The sequence below is a fragment of the Mauremys reevesii genome, linkage group 13 (genome assembly GCF_016161935.1).
Source record: "Mauremys reevesii isolate NIE-2019 linkage group 13, ASM1616193v1, whole genome shotgun sequence".
Lineage (NCBI taxonomy): Eukaryota > Metazoa > Chordata > Testudines > Geoemydidae > Mauremys > Mauremys reevesii.
In genome coordinates, this window is record NC_052635.1 from 2894040 (window position 1) to 2912931 (window position 18892).

At 50.6% G+C, this 18892-nt stretch overlaps 1 pseudogene and 1 gene segment (V, D, J or C); both read left to right on the top strand.

The window, feature by feature from the left end:
- Nucleotides 1-9219: 9219 nt before the first annotated feature.
- On the top strand, nt 9220-9985 carry LOC120380802 (annotated as a pseudogene).
- A 3048-nt stretch (nt 9986-13033) lies between these two features.
- LOC120380475 lies at nt 13034-13699 on the top strand. The segment is given in 2 exon segments: nt 13034-13102; nt 13267-13699. Coding segments are annotated over 2 exon segments (372 nt in total).
- The last annotated feature ends 5193 nt before the right edge of the window (nt 13700-18892 follow it).

Here is an 18892-nt window from a genome sequence, read left to right on the forward strand (position 1 = left end):
AAACCTAGCTCCAACTATTGGTGGAGCAGAGCCCCTGACTGTAAATATTCCTGGGGCTAAAGCCCCAGGAGCCCATATAAGTCGGCGCCCATGTGTATTACTGCGCCAGAGACACGGTGATTCTGAGCTCAGACAAAAACCTCCCCTTATCTCATTTCACCAGAGATTGAATTCACCCAGCCTGATATTCCTCTTAGCATCAGACATAGTCATGGAAAGATGTATTCTCACCCCTTTTCCCATTCCAAACACATACATACAAACACACATGTGCACTGAAAACATATCTATACATAAACATACAGGCCCAGACAAGCCTACCCATACGCTTGAAGAAACAAGCACTCCTGTCCTGTGGTGAGAACATATGCATCGAAATTTCAAGCAACAGCCACAGACCTTTGCTGACTCAGGTTCATGAATACATGGCCTAAGCAAGTGGTTCTCAACCTGCCACGGGTGGGCCCTTGCAGCCCAATCAGCACACAGCTGCGGCCCATGTGACATCCACAGGACCATAGAGGTACTATATATATTGTGTGGCTGTGGCCCACATAACACATAGCGAGCTGCATAAGTGGCCCACAATGGTAAATAGGTTGAGAACCACTGGCCTAAGACAACGTCCCTTGCTCTGAAAAGTTGTCTTTCTACTGACCTTCATAGGCTATGCATACGGGCCTATAACGTTTAACTGGCTTTTCCCCACAGTACCCACCTTTTCTCACATTAACTGAGGTGCCAACCCAACATCTTTCAAATCCCTGTCGACAGAAGGCGGAGACACAAAGGTCATAGTCTTTTTGCCTGGGAACATTTGATGAGACTCAAGGTCCCAAACATTTTATTTTCAATGTTCATACAGTTAAACAGAAATTATATGTGCCACAGAGGACAAAAAGCTGCCACGCAAACTACCATGTCCAGTCTAAACTGAGGAATCACAAGAAACACTTTCAAATCCCACCTGACGGCCAACCAGATATTCTCCCAAATAAAAGGTTATCCACTGCAATGGACTATTGGCATTATTGCTTGGAAGGCTGTAAAATATTAGCTGACTCTCTTTGTTCTGCCCTATAAAGTAAGTCACCACTTATAACCTTAGAATTAAATGATATCCATCTACAGCTAAGATTTACTATTTAGGGCATAGAGCAGGGATCAGCAACCTTTGGCATGTGGTTCACCAGGGTAAGCACCCTGGCGGACCTGGCCATTTTCTTTACCTGCGGCGTCCACAGATTTGGCCAATTGCAGCTTCCACAGGCCATGGTTCACCGCTCCAGGCCAATGGGGGCTGTGAGAAGTGGCACAGGATGAGGGACGTGCTGGCCCCCAATTCCTGGAGTGCCTGGTCTGGAATCTCTCTCTTCATCCAGACACACGAGTGTGAAATAGCCTGAACTCTGTGTTAGCCTCGCCAAGGGCCAGTCCACGTTCGCTTAGAGGACAGGGTCGATGCACGTGGGATCTAGCCAGCGGCGGCTCTAGACATTTTGTTGCCCCAAGCACAGAGGGTCCGCTGACGAAGGAGGAATTTTGTCTGCAGGCAGCCTGCAGGAGGTCCGCCTAAGCCGCGGGACCAGTGGACACTCCACAGGCAAGCTGGCAGCCTGTCTACCGCCCTGGCGGTGACCGGCAGAGCGCCCCCCCCCCCATAGCTTGCCACCCCAGGCACGCGCTTGGAGCGCTGGTGCCTGGAGCCGTGCCTGTCCAGCTTGAAGCTCTAACTCCTCCTTGTTTGAACCAGAACAATATCTCTGTGCACTTGCAGGGTCTACATGGGGCATTTTAACCACAATGGGCTGCTGCGCTCTACAGGTTTCAGCCCTGTGCTGCACACCGCCACACCATGGAGACAAGACCTGGGCCTGCAAAGTCCATACTCACAGGCAGAAATATAGGTGCCCAGGGAACTTTTACTGCAAAAACTGAGGTGCAAAGTGAGCTCAGGTGTCTACAGAATTCAGGGACAGCTGGGGTGGGGCTTCAATCCCATTTTAGGCCTGATTGTAGGATTGAGGTTTCTAATGTGGTCATTAAGTTCCTAAATCCATTTGTGAATCTATCCCTTGATATTTAGGGAGCTTAGGGAGGAGAAGATGTTGGATTTCCTGTTAAAAGGCTGATGTCCTAAATATCTTACAGAGTCTCCTACTGCTTCATATAAAGACATGTGTCATAAGTAGTTAGTTAAGGGTTAAGTTCTACCTGTAAAGGGTTAACACAGACCTGGTGAAACACCTGACCAAAGGACCAATCAGGGAAGAGAATTTGAAAATCCCAGAGAGCGGGAACTTGGGTCTCTGTGTTCTTTGTTCTGAGTTCTTAGCCGTCTGGACCTACACCAGACCAGACGCTTAATCAAGTCTGCTCATCTCCCTGAACTAATTTCTTCTATTCAAGCTAGTGAGTATTAGAAGAGCTGGGTAATTTCATATAAGAATCCTGTGTCTGCAATTCTGTGTGTTTGTATTGATTATTCGTAATTTTGCCTGTATTGTTTGTACTGAGGAAAAGGGAGAAATTTCTCCAGGGATTAATAAGATTAGACCCTATGAATGTCTATCTTGGATTCATAGAGATTGTGTATTTTTTCTCTTCTTTCTTTTATTCTTTTAATAAACTCTTTTAAGTTCAGGACTTGGTTAAGTTCCTTACCTGTGGATTCAGGGGAAGGAAGCTAGGCGCCACTCTGTGGAGACAAGGGTTGTCTCCAAGCAGAGAAAGCAGGAGAGGGAGGGGGGAAGTGGGCTGCTTCCCTGTGTGTAGAGATTCAAGGGGTTTGAATCTGGGTTCCCCAGGGGAAGCTTGGGGGACAGGCAGTGTGTCAGACACTTTAACCTGACTGGTGGCAGCGGAGTTTCGAACCCATTGTTAGAAGGAGTTTTTTCAGCTGGGCTACGCTGAAGGAAGCTATTCTCTTCTTCTAGAGCAGGAAAGCAACCTGAGAGAAGAGTTGAGTTTACTAGTCTTCTGTTTCTAAGTGGTATTGTTAGAAGCAGTTTCAGCAGTTTGGCTGGAGGGAATTAAGTTTTCCAGCAGGCTTTGTTGAAAGCAGTTTTCTTTCGGGTGGCATAGAAAAGCACCTTGGAGGAAAAGGAGGTGTGTGCATTCCTTAGGTGGGGGGAAGTGCCCTCACAGGTTTGCTGGGGAGATAAGGATTCTCAACCCAGAGGTTTTTAGCTCTGGTTGCAAGGAGGGGTGTCCCTCCTTTGTGTGATCAGGATTCCTTGGGTGGGGGGAGGTGCTCCTCGGAGCTCACCCCGTCCAACAGGGAAAACAGGTTTGGTGAGGAGAGAAAGCTCCTGAAGCCAGTTTTTTCCTGTGTCTTTGGAAATGCTAAAAAGGCAGGAGAACACAGATCCCTGAGGGAAATAGACCAGGCTTTTCTCACAGGTATTGAGCCAGCAGCTCAGAAGGAGAGGGAGACAGAAATTTTTTTTTTTTTACTCTTTCCCTCTTTCTCAGTACAAAACAGTAACATTACACAAACCACAATTTGCTATACAAAGGATTGATTCTCTTTCTTTACTCAAGTATCATAGCCAGGGTTAGGGACTGTCAAGCACCACAAACAGTTCACTGACTGCAGAGGGGTGTGGCCAGCACCTGAAGGCACAGACATGACTGAATCAAAGACCGAACTGGAAATTGCTCAAGTAAATTTAAAAATCCTACAGGCACAAAAAGAGAAGGAGGAAGCTGCCCAACAGAGGGAGGAAGCTGCCCGCCAGAGAGAGATGGAAAAACTAGAAGCTAACCAAAAAGCCAAAGAGGCAGAACACAGGAGGGCGATGGCAGCCAAAGAGGCTGACCGGGCAACCAAAGAGTTAGAGCTACGAATCCAGACACAGGCTTTGGAAGTAGCAAAGGCTAAGCAGCAGGAGCCAACCAATCCAACCCCTTTTCAACCTACTGATCAACCTTCTCGGAGAAAATTTCCCGCCTACAGGGCAGGTGAAGATGTTGAGGCCTTTTTAGAAAACTTTGAGAGGGCCTGTATTGGATACCATCTTCCTAAAGAACAATACATGATGGAGCTGAGGTCACAGCTCAGCGGACAATTATCCCTGGTGGCAGCTGAAATGCCTAGAGACCAGATGGACGACTTTCCACTGTTCCTAACCAAGGCCAGACTCAGAATGGGCATCACCCCTGATCACGCCCATCAGCGCTTCAGAGCCCAGAAATGGAAACCAGAGATGTCATTTCCAGAGCACGCTGCTTACCTGGAAAAACACTATTTCTCCTGGATATCAGGATCCAAGGTTAAGGAGCTAGACGACCTACACCTCCTGATGATGATGGAGCAGTTCTTGGATGGTGTTCCGGAGAACATTAGACGCTACATACAAGATGGTAAACCAAAATCTCTCACTGAGGCAGGGGAGATTGGAGCCAGATGGATGGCATCGGTAGACAATACGAAAGCTACTGCCAAAGGGAGCGAATCACACAAGGTACCCACCGAGACTAAACCTTACCATCGAGGGCCAATCAAGCCCACACCTACAACCCAAGCACAGTCACACCCTACCTCTTCTTCTACCTCACCAGTTTCCAGTAAACCAACACAACCCCGTGACCCACCAAGTGGGCGATGTTTTGGATGCAATGAACTGGGGCATATCAAAGCCAAATGCCCGAAGAACCTGAACCGGGTCCAACTCCTTGCACCTGTACACCAAGGAAACCCGGAAGTAGATATCTCTCAAATACCCGTATGCTTTAGAGAAACTTTGAGAGTGGACGGAAAGGAAGTTATCGCATGGAGAGACACTGCAGCACATATGTCAGCTATCCACCGAACCTTTGTGGACCCCAAATTCATCAACCCGAAAAGCAAAGTGACTACAGTGAAATGAATTAATTAGGCCTGAAGTTTCAAAGATGCCTAAGTTCTCCACTTGTGAGGTAACTCCCTTCTCTTCATGTATAACAATGCCTGCATCTGTAATTTTCACTCCATGCATCTGAAGAAGTGGGTTTTAACCCACAAAAGCTTATGCCAAAATAAATCTGTTAGTCTTTAAGGTGCCACCAGACTCCTCCTTGTGTTTTAGGGGACTGAGGTTCTACTTTGCAGCTCCTTTCCACCACAGCAAGAAGGACTCCCACTGTAGGACCTCTTCTACTTAAACACGTACTCCAAGCAACCAAATAAACAAACAAACAAAAATCTGGAACAAACAAATCAACCAACAGAAGAGAACAAACAAAACATACCCCAAGTGCAAATTTCACCTCCAAAGGGAACATAAACTAGTGACTCCAAGAACTCACCTAGTGTCAGCTTAAGGAAGTTCACAGGGAATTGCTCCCTTTCGGGGTACAAGTCTTCCTCAGGTGCCCAACTCAGGTGGACTCACTGAAGGGAGCCCATGGTGTGAAGCAGGGGGGCTGAACGCTCTAATTTTTGGTCCCAAGAGGTGGTGAATCCCTGTGGCTTACCCTAGTGAGAGTGTGACTCTACTGGGGCTGACACACTGAAGGGGTCCTCCCAGTGACTGTTCCAGAGCTGTTCAAGAGCATGAGACCTATGGATTTGTGCCCCTTTTGCCAATCCTATACTATATAAAGATTTATTAAATAAGAATAGAAACAAGAGAGTTATTTACACCCTCCCATTCATATTGCCAGTCCCATCCATAGGAGTTTATAGTAATATAACTGTTCCTATTTCCCTTTGCAGTCCTATTTATACTCCACTTCATATCCCCATTCAGATTCAGGTTCAGATAAATACAGCAAAACAAGCTGGTGCCTAGGGCGGCAAAATCTAGGGGGCGGCAAAAGGCTGGGGCCCCAGCTCATCCTGCCTCTGCGAGCCGAGGAGCGGCCCGTCCCATGCAGCCGGGGGGGGGCGGCAGGCGGGGCCGGTGGGACGACTGGACCTGCCGCAGGCATGACTGCGGAGGGGGCGCTCGTCCCGCGGCTCGGCTGGCCCTCCCGCAAGCATGACTGCGGCAGCTCAAGCGGAGCCGCCGGACCCGCGAACAGTCCGCAGCCGCGGGAGGTCCAGCTGAGCCACGCGGGACCAGCGGTCCCTCTGCAGTCATGCCCGCGGGAGGTCCGCTGCTCCCGCGGCTCCGGGGCGCCTCCCGCGCATGACTGCTTGGGGGGTTCAAAAAGGTAGAGCCGCCCCTGCCTGGATATTTCCGTTTCGATTCCCCTTCCCATTCATATTTATGTTTGGATTCATATCCACTTTGGCCTTCCTCTTCCCACCACGGAGCATGAAACTCACAGACGTGTTTCCTTTGGATTGTGGTGGGAATATGGATCTGGGCATCAGACCATCAAATAATGTTGAACACTAAAATACTTTGGTGCCACTCAGGAGGTGTATAGACGCTTATGGTGCCCCCTTTTCAAAAGGGTGGATTTTTATCGAGAGGATGATCAATGGGCTGAGGGGGGAGATCACTCAGCAATCACTGACCCCACCCTGCCTGTCAAACAACCTCACTCTGGTCTCCCCACGCCCCCTGACCTGCACTATGGGCTCGGCTTCTCCACAGACCGCACTGGGAGACGGGGGAGCCTTAACCTGGAGAAAGCAACAAAAAGTCCTGAGGGCATCTTATACACTAACAGACGTATTGGAGCATGAGCTTTCGTGGGTGAATATTCACTCCGTCAGACGCATGGGTATTCACCCACGAAAGCTTATGCTCCAATACTTCTGTTAGTCTATAACAGGGGTCGGCAGCCTTTCAGATGTGGTGTGCCAAGTCTTCATTTATTCACTCTAATTTAAGGTTTTACGTACCAGTAATACATTTTAACATTTTTAGAAGGTCTCTTTCTAGAAGTCTATAATCTATAACTAAACTATTGTTGTATGTAAAGTACATAAGGTTTTTAAAATGTTTCAGAAGCTTCATTTAAAATTAAAATAAAATGCAGAGCCCCTGGACTGGTGGCCAGGACCCGGGCAGTGTGAGTGCTACTGAAAATCAGCTCGTGAGCCGCCTTTGGCACCCGCGCCATAGGTTGCCTACCCCTGGTCTATAAGGTGTCACAGGACTCTTTTCAGAGTAGCAGCCGTGTTAGTCTGTATCCGCAAAAAAAACAGGAGTATTTGTGGCACCTTAAAGACTAACAAATTTATTTTAGCATGAGCTTTCGTGAGCTGCAGCTCACTTCTTCGGATGCATAGAATGGAACACACAGACAGGAGATATTTATACATACAGAGAACATGAAACGGTGGAAGTATGCATACCAACAGGCAGAGTCTAATCAATTGAGATTAACTATCATCAGCAGGAGGAAAAAAACTTTTTGAAGTGATAATTAAGATGGCCCATAGAAGGTGTGAGGAGAACTTAACATAGGGAAATAGATTCAGTTAGTGTAATGACCCAACCATTCCCAGTCTCTGTTTAGGCCACAGTTAATTGTGTCTAGTTTGCATATTAATTCAAGTTCAGCAGTTTCTCTTTGGAGTCTGTTTTTGAAGTTTTTTTTGTTGCAAAATTGCCACCTTCAAGTCTGTCACTGAGTGGTTAGAGAGGTTGAAGTGTTCTCCCACTGGTTTTTGAATGTTATGATTCCTGATGTCAGATTTGTGTCCATTTATTCTTTTGCGTAGAGACTGTCCGGTTTGGCCAATGTACATGGCAGAGGGGCATTGCTGGCACATGATGGCATATATCACATTGGTAGATGTGCAGGTGTACGAGCCCCTGATGGCGTGTCTGATGTGATTAGGTCCTATGATGGTGTCACTTGAATGGATATGTGGACAGAGCTGGCATCTGGCTTTGTTGCAAGGATAGGTTCCTGGGTTAGTGTTTATGTTGTATGGTGTGCGGTTGCTGGTGAGTATTTGCTTCAGGTTGGGAGGCTGTCTATAAGCGAGGACTGGCCTGTCTTCCAAGATCTGTGAGAGTGAGGGATCATCTTTAAGCCAGATGCCAGCTCTGTCCACATATCCATTCAAGTGACACCATCATAGGACCTAATCACATCAGACACGCCATCAAAAACAGACTCCAAAGATTTCCAGAGGCTTTGCAGACATACACACAAACAAAGCCCTGCCTCTCTGGACAGGAAAGAGAGATTGAGAAAGAGACAGGAAGGGACTGAATGAAAAATCGAGGTTGATCTGTAAAGTTTTCAGGAGCATTTACTTGAATCGAGTTGATGATGATGATGATATTCTGATCAGATGCTGTATGAACACCACGTAAACAAACACAACGAAATTTCACACGGAAAGTGAGGAAGAGGACCAGGGATCTCTAAGTGTCTCAGAATGACAGCAGTGTGACTAACCAAAACGCTTGTTCTGTTGCTGGGGTTAGAGCAAAATGACAATGATACGTAACAATAAGTCAGGTGGCAACAAGGATCGGAAATGTAAGCTCCAAAAATCCCTTTTTGCAAAGAGTTGCCAAAAATAAACATTCACCGGGCAGATATTATCCAGAATGTGAGTCTGTGTCATTTCTTCAAAGGGGTCCTTCTAGAGAACACATGGGATGTGATATCAAACGGAAGGGGAGAAGGGGTATTCTCAGACAGTTACAGTCTTCTGAAGGCAGCAGATATAACTTCACTGAATCATGTGATCCAGAGAACGTTCATATCAGCCGAAAGACTCCCAATTAATTTAACTGATTTGAATAAAGCCCTTAGTAACTAGAAATGTATCCGGGACTGTACACACATGTAATGCTTTTACCGGCAATATAATAAATCTCTACCGAACACAGGATAGGATGGCAGAGGTAGTGTAAGGGAGCTGAACGCCCAATCCTACTGAATTATGATAACATTTTTGTTCCTAACTCTCTTGGTCTCTTTTCCAAAGCAAAACCACAAAACAAGAGTTATAATTTCTCTTCTCCGAATTTCCTTTATTCCTAAGAAGGTGCTGTCCTGTACTGATATATGGATGAGAATGTCAAAGACCGTCAAGAGTGTAAAACGACAAAATCCAATCAATGTACATTGAGTTTGGGCTTCCAAATACCTTGGGCTGTTTTGAAAGTTTCACATACGCCCCCACTGAGCTGAACTCACTGTCTCAGGGGGTAGGACGCGTTCCAGGGAGAGAGCCCCATGTGTAGACAGAGCTCACACCCTGTCATCTCCTATATTGAGTTGGGAAACTCACATGCAAATCTCTGCCCCGCAGGGTTCCCGTTTAAATACAAGCCCCTGATTGGAGGAGCCACAGACTCCATCCAGAGACACAGAACTGCCCGGGCCTGGCTGCTGGGAACCGTTTGCATCTTCACTTAAGATGAATCTGCTGCTGATTTTCCTGTTCATGCTGGAGGGCCCTTCAGGTACGTGTCTATTGGGGAGCAGGAGGGTTCCTTGCTGCAGTGACTCCAGAAGAGGAGCCTAAGGGAATCAGGTGCCTGGATGCCAATGGAATTCAGTGACAGTTGGGTTCCCCACTCCCCCAGGAGCTCTCGCAGGATGCTTTATTTCCCCGCTCCCAGGGGACAGGGGCCTGGCTCACTGGTTCATTTCTGTGTTTCCTTCCCAGGTGTCCTCTCCCAAGTGCAGCTGCGGGAAACGGGGCCGGGAGCGGTGAAACCCGGGGAGTCCCTGACACTCACTTGTACCATCTCCGGAGACTCGGTTTCTAGCGACAGCGCGGCCTGGCACTGGGTCCGGCAGCCTGTGGGAAAAGGGCTGGAATGGATGGGACGCACATGGTATAGGTCTGGCCGGTGGAACACTGAGTACCCCAGCTCTGTGCAGAGCCGAGTGACCTTCACACAAGACACCGCCAAGAACCAGGTCTCCCTGCAGCTGCGCGCACTGACAGCTGCAGACACCAGCACCTATTACTGTGCCAGGCAGCCACACACACAGTGACACAGAGCAAAGCAGGGACTGGTACAAAAAGGGGAAGCGGATTCTGACCAGCGCAGAGAGACAATTTGAACAGAAAGAATGTGATCGTCCTCCCTCCCTCCCAGACTCAGGAGGAGAATTTCGGGGGAAATGAGGAACAGAGGTCAGGATTTAACTGTAACGTATCCGGTCCCAAATCCAACTGGTCCAGTCCGGGTCCTGCGTGGTGAAGCCCGGAGAGCCCCTTTCGCTGAGCTGCACCGTGTCTGGTTACTCCATTTCTTCTTGCATCTGAAGAAGTGGGTATTCACCCACGAAAGCTCATGCTGCAAAACGTCTGTTAGTCTATAAGGTGCCACAGGATTCTTTGCTGTTTCCATTTCTTCTGGTGCTAACTGGGCTTGGACCCGGCAGGCTCCTGGGAAAGGCTTGGAATGTATGGGGCATGTATATGCAGCTAGTGCCGAGTCACCATCTCTGCGGACACCGCCAAGAACCAGGTCTCCCTGAAGAAGCTCCGCGCGCTGACAGCTGCAGACACCGGCACCTATTACTGCGCCAGGGACACAGTGACGCAGAGCCAGGCAGGACCTGTACCAAAATGGAAAGCGGTTTCTACACACATTCAGGGCATTTAACGCTCCCATTTTCCTCTAAGAGGGACACAGGCAGCAACAGAGAAGCAGAGAGAATCTCTAAGAGTCAAGATTTCAAAAAAATTCATGCAAGGAAACGATACCCTGATATTGCAGAACAGCAGTGAAAACAATGTCATTTTTCACTCTAGGACTAAGGATTAAACAAGGAAATCACCAGCAAACTCCAACTCTCCCCGTATGCTCTCATCCCCCGCTGCTTCCCTCCCACTCACCTGCTGTTCACACCTCAGGGTTCACTACTGAGCCTCGCCAGAAGAACTGATGATGTCACTGTGCATAGGGCTGGGACGGACATGGGAATTTGTGAAACCTCACACACTGATAGGAACTGCAAGGTGAGTGAAGCAATACACAGGGAGGCGCCCAGATGCTGAGGTAACCTCGGTATCGGAACGTGCAGAGACTAGACTAGAGTAGAACAGAATAGAGAACCCTGGAGAGGACCTGGATGCACCATCACCCAGCCAGATTCACCAGCTCGGGAGATGAAATGTCGCACATTGACACATGACCCTGAGTAGGTTTCAGCCCCTTTCCCTACAGGAGTAAATGTATGATCGATCCTCGTGTGAATAACGGGAAAAGGGGAGTTGCTGTGATTGTCAATGTGACATTGGTGCCCTCACTCCGCAGCCGAGAAGGGGTCACTGTCCTGGGCACCTGCTTTCTGGCCCTGCCCTGAAGAGCTCACAGTCTGCACAGACAAAGGGGAAGGGGAGGCACCGCCTGGGGAAATGACTTCCCAGGGTCACACAGCAGGGCCCCAGTAGCTGGACTCTTCAGTCCTAGCCGAGGGCCCCTCACCTCTGATCCGGGACCCGCCGCCGAAGTGCCCCGAAGACCCGCGGCGGGTCCCGCTTCCACGGTAATTCGGAGGCGGAGGCCCCCATCGCGGGTCTTCGGGGCACTTCGGCGGCGGGTCCGGAACGGAAGGGTCGCAGCTGCCTGTCTGTGACTCCCCCACACAGATACAGACACAGACTAACCGCCCTGTTAGCAGAGACCAGCCCGCAACTTCCCCGTGTGCCCAGTTCACTCTGTGCCCCTCACTCTGCCCCTCCCCGCCTTTACCCCCACCCCCACTATCCCAGGCTGAGAGAATCGATATTACAGTGGATTAAAACATGCCATTGAAACCCCCTCCCTAGCAGCCAGGCGGAGGGTTTCCGAGCTGCCCTAGAGATACGGACACCTCATGCCTATTGTAACCCCTCGGGAGCGCTAGAAAATCTCAGCCCGGGCAGACAGGTTTGAATTCTGGAAGGAGCCTACGGGCGCTGGACAGCGACCTGCCAGGGGCTTTCGATGTGTGTTCAGGGCTCGGTCCACAAGGTGAATTCAGCACCTACCTGCCGCCTTATGTGCCCAAATCGGACATGCCACCGAGACCCTCAAAGCCGGCCCCCTGTAGGCACCGAAATCCCCTGGGGGCCTGACGGGGAGATGTGCTGGGCAGAGAGAGCAGGAAAGCGAGTCACTGCACAGCCCGGGGGTCAGGACACTCTCTGGGACTCAGGAGGAGACTCAGGTCCCTGCTCTAATGAGTCTTTAATTACTTATAGCAAGTGCAACAGCCATGTGCCCTGGTGAGCTTGGCCCTTAATGTATCAATTCCTAGACACCGCGCCCGGCACACATAAAATTCCATCTTAAATAACTACACTCACATCCCCGAAAACATACAGCAACGGAAAATAGAGAGTGCAGCATTCCGGGAGAGAAATAAAGCTGAGTTTCCTGTTGTGGCTTGAAGTGATGGTTACAAGCAGGAGTAGGGAACAGACCGTGATACCCTTACGTTGACTAGTGAATACACTAGTGAATAACCCGTCTGGTGGAAGCCAATATTAGCCGGTGTTGTGGTATTTCTCTATGACTCAGTATCATGGGACAAACCTTCCCCGGCCTTATATATCCCGTGGCGCTACTCAGAGACCCAGTGCGCTACTGTCTCCCCTAAGAGCTCTTGACTATCCCAACCCCAGCTCTCAGATTTTACAAACCAGTCTCTGCAAGGGTTCGCCCACCCCTTCGGGAAACTGAGCCTGGCATCTGAGAACATTACTGCCAACCTGGGAAATAATATTCACAGCGTGACTGAGCAGCCTCCCGCACCGTGGCGCCCCTGGTGCTACGACTTTCACAACAGAGGAGCTCCTGACCCCCACTTTGCCCACTCGTTGTAAGGTGTTATAATAATTTTGTCTTCTCTTCCCTAACCCGAAACAGACAGAATTGAGTGGAAGGTCAGCTGTCAATAGGGAATTTTCTCTCTAAAAAACAACTAGCGCACTGTAAAGACCACTGCAGAAACTACTCTGTGAGTGCAGGTCTCCGTCCTCTTTTTACCCAGCTAACGCACTGCACCCGCCTCCGGGAGGCGGAGTTCGCTGAGGGCTCAGGTCCAAGATGTGTCTTATAAAGCGGACGAGATGCAAATTCAGGGCCTGGTCGCGCTATAGAAACCCCGCGTTCTCCGGGACCCGGCAGTGTGGGGAGGGAGGGAGGAGAGACAAGTCCGGGTGTCCGTGCAGATCCCACCAGAAACCCCCCCAGCGTCAGCAACATGAGTCTGTGGCTGAGCCTCGCTTTCTTCCTAGCGGCCCTTCCGGGTAATTTTCCCCCTTCCCCGGGACAGGGACTGGAGACACCAGGGGAGGCTGCACATCCCTGCCCCGACCCAGAGCGCGGTGACCGCACTGGGAACCTTTCTGCTGCTTCCCAGGGGCTCTGAGCCAGGCCGGGGGTGAAGGTGATTCTTCTTCTGTCTTTCCAGGTGCCCGGTCCCAGGTCCAGCTGGTGGAGTCCGGAGGAGGGATTCAAACCCCCGGGGGATCTCTCCGCCTCGCCTGCCAAGCCTCCGGATTCACCTTCAGCAGCTACTTCATGGACTGGGTCCGCCAGGCTCCGGGGAAAGGGCTGGAGTGGGTCGCACAGATCCGCAATCCTGCTTCTAGCTCAGCAGCATATTACAGTGATGCGGTTAAAGGGCGATTCACCATCTCCAGGGACGAGTCCCGCAGCTCGGTGTATCTGCAGATGAACAGCCTGAGAGCGGAGGACACCGCCCGGTATTACTGTGCGAGAGACACAGCGATATGAAATCCACTGCGCTTAGCACAAAAACCTCCAGCGCGAAGCCCCCTCCCTCTCGGTGCCCCCAGCCACTGCCTGCACAGAGCGGAACTCGGAGTGTAAAGTCCCCAGTCCTTCACCCGGGCTTCGCTCCTCTGAACATTCACTTTGCTAATGAAAAACCCCCACAGTTCCGACAGAACCGAGGCCGCCTTGTACATGTCCTAGTCACGCGGAAATAGATTCTTTCTCCAAATTTCTATTAACACCTAGCTGCCCGTCCTTCCACCTGCCTTCCAGCAGATTTAGCTGGAGAAGACAGGCAGGAAGCAGGAGCCATGTAGCCAACGTGGAGCCTGCCCTAGAATTGTTCACACCGGGATTTTGCCACAGTTTGCACACACCTAAGGAAGGCGGAATTGTGCTTCATTTGCAAAGTTAATGGGGTATCCTGAATAGCCGTTCTGAAGGAGGGAGGCTAAGCAGGTCACTAGTCCTACATTCACAGGCAGAACGTGGGGATTCCCTGTACCAGGGCCGGCTCCAGACCCCAGCGCGCCAAGCGCGCGCTTGGGGCAGCGTCCCGCAGGAGGGTGGCAGGCGGCTCTGTGGGACCTCCCGCAGACGTGCCTGTGGAGGGTCTGCTGGTCCCGCGGCTCCGGTGGAGCATCCGCAAGCATGCCTGTGGGAGGTCCACCGGTGCCGCGAGACCGGCGACCGGCAGAGCGCCCCCCGCGGCGTGCCGCCCTGCTTGGGGCGGCGGAAATCCTAGAGCCGCCCCTGCCCTGTACAGTCGGGTTTCTCAAACAGGGGTCCCCACTGGTGTAGGGAAATCCCCTGGCGGGCCTGGCGTGTGTTTACCTGCCCGTCCGCAGGTCCCACTGATCGCAGCTCCTGCTGACTGCGGATCGCTGCTCCGGGACAATGGGAGCTGCTGGAAGCGATGCGGGGCAAGGGACTTACTGGCTGGGTGCGGCTTCCAGCAGCCCCCATTGGCCTGGAGCAGCGATCCGCCGCCAGTGGGACCCGCAATCGGAGGACCTGCAGACAGGGCAGGTAAATACACCTGCCTGGCCCCGTTCTTTTTCTTGGCTGGGTCCCAAGGAGGGGACCCCAAAATGAAGCTGAGCACAGGGCCCCACTAAATCTGCCACAGATTGCAACAGTTCCCACAGGTACAAAGTTTTCCTGAAGATAGTGGGGAGCACCCAGATTTTGTATCACTCTCACTAGGAGCCAGGTCTGCAGGGATCACATTGGTTTTTTTCAACTCTGCACCTACATACACGGCTCCATGGAACTTGCAGGCGCCCTTTGACTTCGCCTCTTCGAAAGTCTCTGGGTTCCACTTCAGCGCTGGGTCCGTCAGGCTCTTGGGAAGCGTCTGCAGCGGGTCTCCAGGGCGCAGGACACACGAAATTGTTCTCATTGCACCGATTCAGCGAAAGGGCAGTTCGTTGTCTCCTGAGACAATCCCAGCAACCCTCTGTATTTACAAAGGAGCAGCAGGAGAGCGGAACACACCGCCCGGTGTCACTGTGTGAGAGACTAGACCAGAGTGACAAAGCCCATCACCAAAACCGACAGCGGGTTAACATCGTGTTTGGCTCTTAAAATGGCCCCAGAATCAGGCATACCCTGATTCAGTGAAAGGCCAATTCACCATCTCCAGGGATAATCCCAAGAGTGAGCTGTATCTGCAAATGACCGGCCTGAAGCCCGAGGACACCGCCCGCTATTACTGTGCGAGAGACATGAGCTCAGACAAAAACCTCTCCCTGCAGTAATTAGAAAAGCAGTTTGGTGTTGGGGGCGCCCAAGGCCTGTAAGCAGTGGTGAGCTGGAGCCGTTCCCACAGGTTCCCAAGAACTGGTTGCTAAAATTAGACCTCCGTGGAGAACAGGTTGTTAAAGGGCCACGGGGTGGGCAAAGAACTCAGGTCTGTGGGCCAGACCATCCTGTTGCTTCCAGGATTCCCAGTTGGGGAGGCTGAGGCTCCTCCAGCCCTTCCCCCACTTCCCCCCAGCTGCAGGGAGGCCAGAGTCGTCCTGCTGCTTTGAGCTGCTGGCAAGGTAAGGGGGGAGGGGGCTGCAAGCTCTAGGGCTGCGGAGTTGGCAAGTGGGGCAATTTGCCCCAGGCCCTGCAGGCCCCCTGGCCCCATCGGTATCTCTCCCCTCCCCCCGGCCCCTCCCCCCCTTAAATCAGAACTTTTTATAGGGAACCGGTTGTTAAGATTTTGGCAGCTCATCACTGCCTGTAAGTGACAATGAGATCAGTTCTGGGAAAGGGCCGAGCAGCAGCAAACCCTTTTATTGTTATTATTATCCCTCTTCTTTGATTTTACGCAAGGTGAAGGAATTTATACAAGTTCCCACAAAGCACAGAACATTCTTAGTTGGGTCCCTGCCTCTTTCTTTCCTCTCCAGGGGACAAATTCTGAGCCCACACCCAACCTGCGGGGGAGTCACGGATTCATAGACTTAAAGGCCGGAACGGAGCAGGATGAGAAACTAGTCAGAGCTCCTGCATAACACAGGTCACAGAGCCTCAACCTGGTTCATTCCGGTTCCCTCTAGGACCCTCTTCACTTCACCGTGCTGGGATTCCGCTCAGTGTCACCCTGTCAGTGACATATTCCAGCAGAAAGACACTGATCTCTCAGCTTTGGACACTAGAACACATCAAGTTTGCTTGTTTGTTTTATTTGGTTTTGTGTTTGGGGTTTGTTTGTTCATTTGTTGTTTGAGTTGAATATTTTTTTTCCACCAAAGATGCCTTTTCTGGCACAAGGAGCATTTTTCCAGCAGAGAAAAATCCTGGTTTACATGAATAAATAAATAAACCCCATCCAAAAATATTCATTTTCTGGTTTTAATAATAATACAAAGAGAGGAGAGCGAGAAGGGGGGACTGCCTAGTCCCCTTTTCCCACACAACCTGAGAGGGCAGCAATGAGGAAAACAGCTCAGCACAGCTTTGGGGACAAGACTGAAAGGGGTGTCAGAGGTTGGAAAACATCATTTTTCATCTCGGTGCCTACACAAACTACTCGTTTGTGTAAAGAAACTGCATTTGCACTTTGATTCTGGCTGTTCCACCTGAAATCTGAGAGAAAAATAACTGGCAAGTTTTTTCAAAAGAAAACCAGCCACAGAATTACATCCTGAGCTCCCACTCATATCCAGCCTTCATGGAACCCGACAACTTTGACATGAAGCCCAAATTAAGCTCTACCTCTTCCATACTATTTGTAGTATCAGTCCCTCAGTGTCAGCACAGGCAAGTCACTTTGATCGTGATGATTCCACTCCAGGCCTTGTACATTGTCTCACTGCTATTAGCCTCCTCATTGAACTGGTCTCCAGCCAGTCTGAGTACCACATCACTTGGAGCCAGTCAACCATCCTTGAACAGCTCCTTACTATTGTCCAGGGTGCCTGTGTATGGCTTCATGAGCCATGGCATCAAGGGGTAGGCTGAGTCCCACAGGATAACTACAGGAATTTCAACAACCGCAACAGTTATTTTCTGGTCTGGGAAGGAAATCCCTTGCTGCAGCCATTTAAACAGACTAGTGTTCCTGAAGATGCGAGCATCATGAACCTTTCCCGACCATCCCACGTTGATGTTGGTGAAACGTCCCTTATGATCCACCAGTGCTTGCAGCACCATTGAAAAGTACCCCTTGCAGTTTATGTACTGGCTGCGCTGGTGCTACGGTGCCAAGATAGGGATATGCGTTCTGTCTATCGCCCCCCCACAGTTAGGGAATCCCATTGCAGCAAAGCCATCCACTATGACCTCCACATTTCCCAGAGTCACTACCTTTCATAGCAGCAGATCAGTGATTGTGTTGGCTACTTGCATACAGCAACCCCCATAGTAGATTTGCCCACTCCAAATTGATTCCCGACTGACCGGTAGCTGGCTGGCGTTGCAAGCTTCCAGAGGGCTATTGCCACTCGCTTGTGAACTGTGAAGGCTGCTCTCATCTTGGTATTCTTGTGATTCAGGGCAGGGGAAAGCAAGTCACAAAGTTCCATGAAAGTGCCCTTACACATCCGAAAGTTTCGCAGCCACTGGGAATCATCCCAGACCTGCAACACTATGCGGTCCCACCAGTCTGTACTTGTTTCCCGGGGCCCAAAATTGGGGTTCCATGGCTAAAACCTGCCCCATTAACACCACGATGTCCACATTGCCAGGGCCCATGCTTTGAGATAAGTCTGTGTCCATGTCCTCATCACTCTCATCACCGCACTGCCGTCGCCTCCTCACCTGGTTTTTCAGCTTCTGGTTCTGCATAAACTGCACGATAATGCGTGAGGTGTTTACAATGCTCATAACTGCTGCGGTGAGCTGAACGGGCTTCATGCTTGCCATGCTATGGCATCTGCACAGAAAAAAAGTCACAAAACAATTGTCTGCAGTTGCTCTCATGGAGGAAGGGGCGACTGACAACTGTAGCTATCCCACAGTTCCCACAGTCTCCACCAACCATTTGAATTCTGGGTTAACTGACAACATTTACCCATAACAACCCGTGACAAATTTTGGCCCCATCAGGTATTGGGAGTGCAACCCAGAATTCCAATGGGCAGTGGGGACTGTGGGAATTGTGGGGTAGTTACCACAGTGCACTGCACCGAAAGTCACTGCCTGCTACGGTACTGTGGATGCACACCACCGACTTAATGTGCTTAGTGTGGACACGTGCACTCGACTTTATACAATCTGTCCCAAAAAACGACTTCTGTAAAATCGGAGTAATCCCGTAGTGTAGACTAAAGCTCATCATCCTTTCCCTCATCTCTGTTAAAGGGCTGAGTATTTTTATCATCCAAGATTGTAATAACTCCTGGGCTAAATTTTACACCATGGATAAATTCAGTGCTTTAGATCACTTTGAATATCCCTTTCTTCTCTCGGGTTCTCACGCAATTGTGAATAATAATCTCCCTTCAGTGCTGCCTGAATCCTCCCTCATCTCTCCCCTTAAGGAGGACTCCCAGAGATGCCGCTCTCGGCCCACTAATCTCAGGGAGGCTCCACTGCAAAACCTTAACTCTGTCCTCAGACTTCTGAGCTTCTCCCACCTGCACCCACAGGCAGGCCCCAGACCTGGCCCAAAGCACGAGCCAGGCCTGCTCAGATCACGTTCCTAGTGTCACGGATCATTTCAATGGAGCCGGTCACTGCCGGGAAGGGAAAGGGGCTTCTGTCCCCAATCCCCCCCGCGCCATGGGGAATCTTCCCTCTCCGGCGGGTGGTCCAGCCCAGTGGATCCCTGGGACACGATCCCTCCCCAGACACTGACCCCCTTGACC